General features: G+C 35.6%; 1 protein-coding gene across 1 annotated transcript in view; it reads right to left on the bottom strand.

Annotated features, from left to right (window-relative positions):
- Positions 1 to 9,813, bottom strand: part of Dhc16F (Dynein heavy chain at 16F) — a 418,273-nt gene extending 408,460 nt beyond the window's left edge. Inside the window, exons 1-2 of the mRNA XM_081735970.1 lie at positions 9,700 to 9,813; positions 1,455 to 1,629 (exon numbers count right to left, since the gene is read on the bottom strand). Of these exons, the coding sequence (XP_081592096.1) occupies positions 1,455 to 1,555 (101 nt within the window). The 5' untranslated portion in view covers positions 1,556 to 1,629; positions 9,700 to 9,813. The remainder of the gene's footprint in view (positions 1 to 1,454; positions 1,630 to 9,699) is intronic.
- Positions 9,814 to 12,538: the final 2,725 nt, after the last annotated feature.

Genomic DNA, 12,538 nt, shown 5'->3' with positions numbered 1-12,538 from the left:
TGACTATTGTAGCAAATGTAGATGTAGTTGGAAGAAAGAAGTTCCTGAGGCAAAAACTTCGACCATATCCTTAAAACACGACCGATAAACACATTTGAAATATGGCAGTGGTTTGTGATTAAGTGCAGTGCAGCAGCAATTACTACGAAATACAGGGGTTGATTCAGTTATATTGAGCTGAATTTGAATGTACCACTTTCCTAGGAAATTTTGTGTTTCCACCACCGGTTGTATTCGATCTACAAGCCACCTCTACTGATCATTACCTGGCATCGGAATTTCCATTGTACGAAACTGCGTTCCAGCTGAACCATCGATATCGCATCCCACTTCTCTTTATAGGTTTTCCACATGTTGGAGACAATGTGGACTCGATGATAGGCCACTTAAGACGCCCGAAACTACAATAGTCCATTGTGTTGGCATCTAGACTCTTGACAGAGATGTTAGACAAGGGAACTACCGAAATTCTAGTTTCCTGCTCCAAATGTCGATAGAACTCTTGCAGTTCCTTTTTCGCTCAGCCATAGTTTCAGGATGACACACTGCTTTTGCGAACGACTGTGTAAATCGCTGTGAATGGTATGGTTAATTGTCACCTATGATATGTGGTATTTGCTGGTCAACGCACGGTACGTGTGCGTGGGTGCGGAGGTGGGGGAGGGAGGATTTTCAGAAGTCGCCATACGCCGAACCACAAACAATAGTGGCGGGGTCTTCATCACGAGAGATACGGGTTTCTAGCTACTCGCGTCAGTGTGGTGGGACTCTGTGCCGTATATTTCCGTATAATACGATTCACAATGGCACGACCTACACAAAAATACGCACTTGATACACCTCTACTCTACAGAGCGCGACGCCGTGAACTTAGCGTCGGAAAGGAGCACAATGAACTCCTTCCACAATCTGTTCAATTTCGACGGCATCAGAGTACGCTCGACAACATTGGTCTACTGAGTGACTAAGGAGATACAGTTTCTTGTATCGTGGCAATCTCACGGCGATAGGCTGTGCATGCGCGGTACAGTTGTACATTGACTTTGGCTTAAAAAAAAAATTAAAATAATAATAATAATAATAACAATAATAATAATAATAATAATAATAATAATAATAATATATGAATCATATATCCATATGATATGATGAATATATGAATCAACCTCTTTGGCATTTAAACTAAAGCTGGAGATGTTTTACACTCTTTTAATACGTACTTGTAAGTTTCCTTTTAATTTTATTCAATAACATGATATGTCCATTAAATATTTTACATTTACACTGCATAGCACAATTTCGAGAGTAATGTCCTATAATATTTGTGCATAACACAATTCCCAATTTAAGGGACTCCCGTTTTTACGGACACACTTTCCCTCCAAGTACCCCGTTAAATCGAGAGTATACTGAACTTATTTATCTGAAGATAACTAGAATAAAACCATACATACCTCACATACTCCTTGGGTGCCTTACTCACAAGTCTTTGTATAAGAGTATCCTGATCAATATTCGGACGTATTTTACGTGCTTTATCAGAATCCTGGTCCATTTCTTAATAATATTAAATCCTGTTTGATCTTGTAGAATTCGCTATCGAGCACACGTCATGTAAAACTACATAACCTACATATAACAAAAAATCGTTAAAAAAACAGTTTCAACGTGATCATAATCATGAAAAATTAAATCAACTTGAAAAACGAAAGTAATTCTTATCTTATATATCCATGTTGTTTACGAAAAGACTTATCACATTTGAAAAGGAAAAAAACGAAATGAAATCTTTGAGTTTTACGTCCTACGGTTATGCCGGCTAGGCTAAAGGAGACGGTGATGATGAGAAATAAATGAAATAGTGGAATGAAGAAAATGGCAGGAAACGGGAGAAACCCGAGGAAACCCACGCACACGGTGTTTGTCCACCACAAAGTTCACTTGGCGGGAACAGGGTTTGAACCCGGAACCCCATGCACTAGAGGTGAACGCTCTACCACTGAGCCACCCCGGTCCCCGACTTGTTACATTTATCCAAAGACAAAAATTAATCACTACGCCCTCTAGAATTAACAAGAAACAGTCTACATATATTTGTTAAAATACACAAGTATTTATCATAACCACTTATTACGTCCATTTGTAATTTTTCTGAACTATGATACATCAGCAGTTCCTCTTGCCTTCTTCAGTAGATCAAAATCCTTCATTAAAATATGCATTATTTTTATCAGGGTTATCTTATTAACACAAGACAAATTTTGTCTTTAAACAGGTATTAACCTGAACTCATGAATGCATCTAAATACTGTTTCTGGAATGTTTCTTCTGGAATCTTTATTAATGCTGAAGTTTTCAATCGGGACCATCATCTTCGTGAGCGGCTCATTTCTTTACATAAACAGTGCAAACCACAAAACAGTCTTTACGTTTCAAGATGCATATTAATTATACAAGCATATGAATTGAAGTCGCACCTAGAGAAGAACTGGAATGATATAAAATCGGTTGTTTCCACCATTTATCATATAGAAAAGTATTAATTATTGCCAATTTTAAAACAACCGAAACTATTAAATAAATAAGAGCTAAAAAATACAGAACTTTCACGACACATGATTGAAGAACACGATCAATGCAATATGAAGTTTATAAAAACTGAAAACAATTTTTCATTTTTACAACTATTTCCAATAACTTTGAAAGTCTGAATTCCATTAAAAAAAAAGTGTTTTCAGCCAATTACTTGATAAAAGCAGTAGATCGCTCATATATTAACTTCGTTAAGTTCAAAGCAAATAGAATAAGAAAATTTAAACTTATATTTTATAGTACAAAATAGTATTAGTAACTTGATTTAAAACCTAATTTTATAATAATATAATTTTATATTTTATAATTATATATATATATATATATATATATATATATATATATATATATATATATATATATGAAGAGACAGAGAGTGCTTACCTTCTTCTTAACGCGGTTAGAGTAAACCAGCTAATCAGTGAGAAAATAGCAGTTGTTATATATATTAATGATTTGCCACAAAATTTTACACGCGATGGGTCGAAATTCTATATAGATATTTTAGCTTTTAGACCTCCCAGAACTTCTCATTACTTTAAATGTTATTGTAAATTGAAAATCATTAAAAAGAACTGCTTAAATTTCTATAAAATGAAAATATTTAATATTTTAGTATTATTGAATAATGTACTTTGAAAATGATACAAAACTCTTAGTTTTGTGACCGAAAATGTGGCTTGAAGTTTTCTTCACCAAATGGCCTAGTAAAATCCAGCAAAAAAAAAGTAAAAATATAAGACAGCAAATTAGATACTGAATAGACATAGACATTAGACTCATTAGAGTACTTTCAGAAACTTTTCACGAAAAAAAAAAAAAAAAAAAACCGAAAGGAACTTGCAAAAGTCTACCCATGAATCAGGAACTGGTTTGGTCTGTGACCACCATGTAGAGGTACAAAAATGCCATCAATAAGATGAAAATTAATAAAGCTCCAAAACCGGATAATATCCCTATCAAAGAATGGTAAAGTTTAAGTAAAGGAGTGCAGTGGTTTACCCGACTTTTAATAGAATATAGGAAACAGGAAATATGCCAAAATAATGAAGAAATGGATACATTGTGCCGGTTTTTAAAAACAAAGACGTGCAAAAATGTTTCAACTATAGAAGAATAAAACTTACGAGCTAGCAATGAAGCTTTGGGAGAGTGATAGAAACAAGATTGAGGGATGAGACCGAAATAACAGAGAACCAATTTGGTTTCAAACCAAGGACGGCCGATAACGGATGCAATATTTACACATATGATGCTAACGGAAAAGTACCAAGAATACCAGAAAGACATCCGTATGGTTTCCATCGACCTAAAGGAATAGAGTGCTACGGGATCTTATTTGAAGGCCAATGAAGAAGATGTGAAATGAAATCTTTCAGCTTAATCCCACGATTATCCCTTTTAGGAATTGGTGATGGAAGAATTGGTGGAATGAGAAAGTGGGAGGAAACAGGAGTTGCCCGAGAAAACCCACGGATACGATGTTGTCCACTACAAACTGACTTGGCTGGGGATCGAACCAGGGATCCCACGCACCAGAAGCGCTCTACCACTGAGCCACCGTGCCCCCACTGAAGGAGAGTGTTCCGAAGACATACATCTTCAAGATATGTATGATGAATGTAGGACAGGAGTGACGAGCGCGTACAGAATAACAGAAGAGTTAAAGTGGGACTTCATCAGGAATCTAGTTTTAGTCCATACCCTTTCGCAATTGTGATTAGATTACAAAGGATATCCAAGAGTTAGCGGCTTGGAATATGAAATTTGGGGACGACATCGTGCAGGTGAATGAGACCAAGACAGCACTACAAGAGATTATATATCTGGAGAGGAGCATTGGAGAGCAAAAGGTTTAGAATTATTAAAACCAAGACAGAACATTTAAATTGTTCATTCAGCAAAAAGTAATCAAAAACACAAGAATGTGTCTGAGCGAAGGAGAGGTGGTTACGACGAAGAAATTCAAGTACTTGGGATCAATACTGCAGGAAAATGCAGAAGATGTAAACAGCAGAATTAACAGCGGTTGGACAAAATGGAATGAAGCAGCACGAGTGTTTTTATTGTAGGATACCAATATGCCTCAAAGGAAAATTTAAAAAAAACAGTAGTGAAACCGCCATATTATACGGAACGGAATGTTGGATGACGAAGAGATAGGAACAGAAGTTACATGTTGCGAAAATGAAGAAATGCTGCGGCGGATGTGTGGAGTGACACAGGAGGACAGAATTAAGAACGAAGTGATCCGGGAACAGTAGAAAAACTGCAAGAAAACAGACTGAGATAGTTTGGGCATGAAGAAGACCTTTGAAATACGTAGATCACCGAGTGAATACTACAGAACTAAACGGGAAATAAAAGTGAGGCCATCCAAAAATGAATTGAGGAAATTATGTGAAGAACAATATAGTGCAGTGTGGTGTCACAGAAGATATGATACAAGACAGAAACAGGTGGAGGACAGCGATCCAAAAAGCCGATCCCAGCTACCTACGAAAAAGGCTTAAAAGAAGAAAAAGAACTAAAAACTTAAAATTTGAGTGTCGTTCGCTTACCAAATTGAATATTGACAGATTTGCAGGGTTAAATTTACACTAAATTCTCCAGTTGTTATCCTTACGCAGACACAAAAAGTAGGATTTGTATAGAAATGTTTTACGACAGATGGCAATGTTTTATTTTTGAGATATGGCATGCTAGATGCAGCTGTGCGGGAAACACCCACTAACCTGTGCTAAGTGATCATTACAAGCTAGTACTGCATTTAATTCACGTTAGGGCAGGATAAAGCAGGTAAACGGAACGGCCGCGTTAGTGAAGGTGTGTGTGTACATAAAATCTATTCTTGTTTCAGCACCTACTAACACGATTGTTTGTTCTCGTGGTTGAAGGTAGTGGCACTATTCGTGTCTACATAAAAATTCCAACTAAAGTGGACTTAACACACTTAACTTGATTTGCAGATTTGTGGTACCAGCTATCAACTCTGTACATTTACCTATATTACAAGCTCATATTTGCTTTTCATGAAAAAATTTAAGCATTTGACTACTTTCTCGACAACGTAAACAGGCTTCACTATATTCACTTTAATATTGTTTCGAATTACTGTCTGTTTATCCCACTAAGGCAATATCAGACGCACACCTACAGTTTAACGTGGAAATCTATTAGATATGTATTCCTATTCATGATCGAGCCCAGGTATCATGCCCCAAAAACGAGAACGCTATTATTAGTGAATAAAGAACGCATATCACAGTTACGTTTGTTTGCTGGTTTAATTTTAAAAAGTAAAATCAAGAAATTGAACATTCGTTTTCGTGTAGGTTTATTTTTTGCACACCACTCGATATAATCGTTGAAAAATTATACTTCTTTCACTTATTTCCTTCTCATTGTCTCCTAAATAATTTGTGCTAGGCGACATGAAAATATATCATTTGCCATAGACAAAATTCAAGAGAACCATCAGAAGAAAGTGTTTAAAAATTATAATTCTTTTACGATTTGCATATAAGTCAGGCATCCGGATGTATGGCTTAAAAAGTACAGTGCAAAAAAACAAACCAACACGTGCTAGGTGCCCACTAAAGGGCACGAATGCTATCTAACCGAGTCAGGGCTGTGCAAAGATTGTGAGCCCGCGCGATGGTAAGGAGTTACTCCGAAGGGAACAAGCACGTTAGCGACGTGAGTATACGCGTAAGCGAGGGTAGTAAAAACAAATGGGTTTCGACAATCATACAAGTTTCAACAGCACCTGACATGGTTTCATACTAGTAGTGCTTCCTTTTGAACATAAAATACAAAGTTTGTACACTGTGTAGAAATACACCACTGGTGGAAAATAATATCTAATAATCACCTTTTCTATGCACTCACTTATTTTATCCGTTGTAAAGCACTTGTAATGATTTTATTCATATTAGATATATTACTTTGTATTTAGTTTTATCCCCTGCGGAAATTTGTTCTTTATAAATATGTCGGGTATTATTTTGTTTCTCCCCCAAATCACTTTGTAATAACTCTGGCTCACTTAGTAGTGACTATTAAACTACAGTGAATAAAACACGAACCAACTTGTGCTAGGTGACGACTAAAAAGCACGAAAGCTATGTAACCAAGTCAGGACGGGAGCGCTACATGAGGAAGCGAGAAGTTAATGAGGGGTTGCGTCCGTAGGGAGCAGGCTCGTCAGCGACTGTGGGTATACGCATAAACGAGGTGGTTCACAACGGTCATTATGTCACATGTTACAGTACCGGTGCCCAATCCAAAGCGGTCGATGGATTTCGGGGAGAAATTATCTTTTATGCAAAATATTCAATTTAACCTGTAAATCTTCCAAAATGTGATGTGCCAAAAATGAGACAGCGCCTTCGTTTTAACAAGAATGTAGACTCCGTAACATTTCTGAGTTTCTTCTATAGTCTTATAATTATTTTATTGTAAATATTTTGCGTTGTCTCACCATTACGAAAACATTACTAGTTAAATATTTACTAGTACAAGCTCTATTCAGAATTGTTATTTTTTGAAAAACATTGATTAACCTGAACTGTAACTCATGTATATTTCTTTGATTGGATTTAACATCTCTTTTCACCAGCGACGCTCGAACTCGGGCGTTCTATCTAAAACAAGCACCTCACCGGAACCGAACCAAGAATTATGTAAGTATTTAGTAGAAGCACTCATAATTAAAATAGAAAGGGATTACCATATATTTTCACGAACTCATACAATTGTTATGGGCATAAACAAAAACTATGAATAAATCAACTAAATTATCTTAGCGCTTTAGGCACCCAGCAAATATTTTCGCTGCTGATCAAAGCAGGATCAGTATTTTCAAAACCACTATACAATATTTGTTATGCACATTTTTTCAGACCTCGAAATTGCACTTACTTTTATTGTATTTAAACGCATTTATATACTGTTTACAATAAGCACGTGACTATTTCCATGACAACCAGCAGTGTTGCAGATCAGATAACTCAAAATTCCACTAGATTCGTCAAATAGTCAGAATTCCACCAAAAATAATATGGCGATTTGAAAACATTACCAGCTCCTCCCCTTCCATTTGTTCTAAGCTATTTCCGTAGTATTTTATAACATTGTATATACTTAAGAAATTATAGGAAAATGAAAAGCACTATCGCTAATGCATAATCGGAGTTAAATCACCGTGCGAGTCACCATATGTAGCGTGCGAAGTGGAGTAAGATGTTCTCAATATTCTATCAATTCTTGGTAATGAGGAAATATGCAATAGACAATCACAGCAGCATATCTCTAATCTTAACCACACACCAAATCCTTCAAATTTGAATGAGTAGTTTTGCTCTTATTATTAATTTCTGTGAATATTCTGATTTTGTTCATCCTATTTTCATTACAATTGTATTTAGAGAACACCGAAATATAAAACAAATTCGCAGAAATCGAAAGAAAAACGAGCTATTGCAAAGGAAACAGGAAACGATATATGTGACGTGAAAGAACAATTAGACCTACCCCATTAACCACCAATTTGTGTCAACGTAATTCAAAATTTAAGTCTTAGTTTACGATAAGTATATATATATATATATATATATATATATATATATATATATATATATATATATATATATATATATATATATATATATATATCTTAGGATATCAAATTTTAAATATCTTGCTCATGGGGATGTTAAACCCCGAAACTCGCCTTTTGTATGCCAGTGTAAAAACATAAACATGAACTAATCACTACTAGTGTGATGCACATATGATAAGCAAAGAAATAAAATAACGATGTGGATTGATCTATTTTAACACGACAATGGGTGCATTAAAACACTAGCATAGCACAGCTCGGTAGAAAGAATCGGAAGCATAGGTAGTGAAGGAATGGAAAGAGAAGTTGACACGAAGTCCTAGAAAGGTAATTATCACGCCAAGATAGGCAATCCCTTGAGCAACATTGAATGCTGTCAGCCTAATAAATTAGTCAATTTTGAAAAATATACCTGGATCGAACTTGCAGATATGTTCGCATAAAAGTTTCCACAAATTAATTCTCAAATTACTGTTTTCCGAAAGATAATCAGTTAGTACCGTGTAACCTTAATACATTTCCCTATGCTGTAACTAACAAAGCCTTTTTTTAAGATACCGTAGGTTTTTTAAAGAAACTACTCAGTACTCTCTCCATCATAAAACTTAGCATTATCCTCTGATACAAGAAAACTGATTTCAGAAAGAGTGTACGCGTATCCTATGTCACGCAACCCCGGTTTACGCTAAATTTTAAACAGTACAACGAAATAAATTAATCCCATTTTACCAAAAATAAACAAACCAATAAAATATATTAAACGGGTTAAGTTTCAAAGTTGGACGTCCATTTCTGAAAAAAATATAAAATTTACAGGGAAAATATGGATAATTTGATCGTTTGTGTGCTTGATAATATATAAGAATCTCGAGAAATCTATTTATTTGTTATATATAAGCGGTTATAAACATGGGACTATTCGGCGAGGGGAGGGAACTATGTACTTCGCGCAAGGTAACGGAATAGTTGCATTGTGGGAAAGAAATGAGCATTTATATTATCAACATGGCGGGTAATAAGTCCAAGGGTACCTGTGTTCTAATTCTAACCTAACCTAACCTTTTCCCCACCTCGCGATGTAACGAAAGGAAACCTAAAGTTAGTTAAGTACGTAGAAATTCAAAATTATAAATTTGAATAGCTTTTATTAAGATTTTGGTAGAACACTATCGGACGTCCAACTTCGGAATAAATGCCAATTAAAATAAAATAAAAATTCTTACCATCATTCAAATAAAATATACAATGATAAACAATCATTCGTTAACAGTAATATGCATCTCAACATAAAAGTATGGACGACATACAAAATTAATTATAACCAACCATTCCTTTTTTTCTTTTCTCATTCCTCTTGCGAGGGTTCTTCGTTTAAGGCACAACTTATAAACTTTTTTTTTTTCATGCATTGCAATACAGTGTTTCAATTTTTATCTACCTTATTTTACATTATTTCACAACTTCTTATATTATTTGTTTCTCACCTTAATATACACAAACTATCATGAGATAAACTACTTTTCAAAATAACAGAAGTTTAGTGGCAATATCTTAACATATATTAATGTTCTCAAATAATTCGGTCATCACATTTCATCATATCAACAATCAGGTACTGGTTTACTTCATTCTAATATTTAAATATGCTAGTGTTGATTCGAAAAACACTCATTGCCCAAATTATTCTGATTTTTTTTTTTAAAGCTTAGAGGTTTCCCATGAATCAATTACATTGTCAATTTTGCATTTCACTGATGATTAATACCACAAAAAAAAAAAAAAAAAAAAAACTACTTGGTGATTGATGCATTCAGCAGAGAAAAAAATATTCTGTTCACAGGATTAGCTGCAGAACGAATAATGAGTAAAATAACCACAACTGCTTGTTAAAAATATTCGGGTGGATACACTTCGAACTGTCATAGAAAATTTATTTTCCAACCTACAAGTTTTTTCCGGGAAAAAAGTAATATTATGTTTCCTCAGCAGGTGAAACCAGAATCGTCGGTCTAACTGCATAACTTAGTTAGTGGCAAGGGCATGGGCGGCGATTAGGGGGGCAAGAGGGGGCAGTTGCCCTCCACTTTTTTGAAGTGACGCCCTAACTTATATAATTTCATTTGGAAATGTAAACAGGGTATCCACACAATTTGGAGAAAAGATCTCTGACTTTTCCCTGACTTTCCATGACGAAAGTTCCAGATTTCCCTGACCCCTGAATAACTTAAAAATATAGAAAAAAGAAAGAAACTCCAGCCTCCACACTCCCCATAATTGGCCTTGTTCTCTTCCGCTTCTGTTTCTTTCTTTTTTCAATTTTTTTCCAAAGGAATGTAAATTTACAAACATATGCATTAGGCCGATATTGATTAGGCCTACATATTACACAAGATGTAAAGTTACAAACGAAAGTGTGCAGTATACAGAGTACTTAAAATATGGAAAAAAAATACACATTATAATACCAATTACACAATATTATAATATTGCCTACAGTAATAAACAGTCCATACATGATTTTACTGATTATTAAAAAAAAATTGTGTAACATATACTTTTGCTGGAGCAGTTGTTAAATGCAACCCATTTAGAAATTTGTTTTCATCCTTTCTCGCATAGTTTTCTTCTCATTGATCTGAATATCCTTCTTGTTGTCTTCGCAGTTTAATTTTCTTCTCTTCTTCCTCCAGCTCCTTTAGTTGTTGCTAATTTTTTCGTTTCTCTTTCCTCTTTCCGCCTCCAGCATTTATTTCTCTTTTCTTTTCCAAATTACACCTTATATTGTCTCATTGAACTTTTCACTGAATTTATCATACCTCTTGTAATTATTAATCCTGATGATCCACCTATTCTCATCACAGAATCATATATGATCCGTTGAGCCACCAGAGATTCTTCTTGTAAGTTGTTAACAATGAGAATTTTATTTATTCTGACATCACTTTCAAAAAATGCGTTTCCGCGAAAGAAGATAAAACACAATTTCATAGAACTGACCATAAATCTACGAAGTTCTTCCCATTTCCTAAGTAAAAAAACTCATCTCTGTCATTGGCTATGAATTCATTCGAATATTCGGGAGCGCGGTGGCTCAGTGGTAGAGCGTTCACCTCCGGTACTTGGGGTCCCTGGTTCGATCCCAACTCGCACCGTGTGGACTTTGTGCTGTACAAACACCGTGCTCGTGGGTTTTCTCGGGGTTCTCCTGTTTCCTCCCACTTTCTTCATTCCACCATTTCATTTATTTCTCATAATCACCGTTTCCTTTAGCCTAACTGGCATAATCGTGGGACGTAACACTTAAAGATTTCATTCATTTCTTTTCATTCGAATGTTCCTTAAATTCTTCAGTCTGCGCTTTCAATGTGAGCTGGAGATACTATTTTTTCGCGTTCTCAGCCACTTGTCCAGATATCCTCTTACCCAAAGCATGCAGTTCTTCTAGAAATGCCTTTTGAGCAAATATGTCAGGATGCAGTTAGATGTGTTTCTCGCAGAAAATTAGTTTCAACAACTATATCAGAGAACACTGACTCCCTCAATATTATGATTGAGAACGCTACATTTTGCATCCAGTAACAATAAAGAAATCAACCCTATTTCATAAGTTCAGTAACTGAACAATGGACCTAAATCGATTATTTCCTGACTTTCCCTGACCAATCTGGTATTTCCCTGACTTTCATTTATTTTCCAGAATGTGGACAAACTGGTAAAGGTTTTGTATGTACAGTAGAGCGTCGATTATCCGAACGTCGGTCAACCGAACGACCGCTTAACCGAACTGTGTACTCGCTCGCACCTGTTACTCTCCCACCCTACCGTCCATCATCCCCCTCACTCCCAAACCAAGTTTCCCACAGTAGTCGCCGCACTGAGCCACCGCTGGCAGAACATTGCTTCTAATGGGGCCTTCATAAGGCGCTGCTGACCGGCCAAGCCGCCAGTCGCTGTGTTTCAACAATCAGCACACTTCTGTCGGTTCATGCAAAATGCGTATGTAATATGTACATATGTTCATGCAAAATGCGTATGTAATATGTACATATTTTTGTTTAATAAACTGTACCACATACTATATATTCCTACTAAAGTTGCCTTTGTACGTTACTTTGTAATACTTAAAGAGATGCCTGTTTTTATTAATAAATTTACTGTACAGTACTTCTTTTTGGCAAATAAACATGTACAGTTCGATTATCCGAACAAACCAGTTTTCCCAACACCCATGTCCCCTAATTACTTCGGATAATCGACGCTCTACTGTATTACTGTTTTATAGAAACAAATGGTGCCATATATTTGCCATCGCGTTAGTACGTA

Source organism: Thermobia domestica, chromosome 13 (genome assembly GCF_964235325.1).
Source record: "Thermobia domestica chromosome 13, izTheDome1.hap1.1, whole genome shotgun sequence".
Lineage (NCBI taxonomy): Eukaryota > Metazoa > Arthropoda > Insecta > Zygentoma > Lepismatidae > Thermobia > Thermobia domestica.
This window is presented reverse-complemented; position numbering and strand designations above follow the sequence as displayed.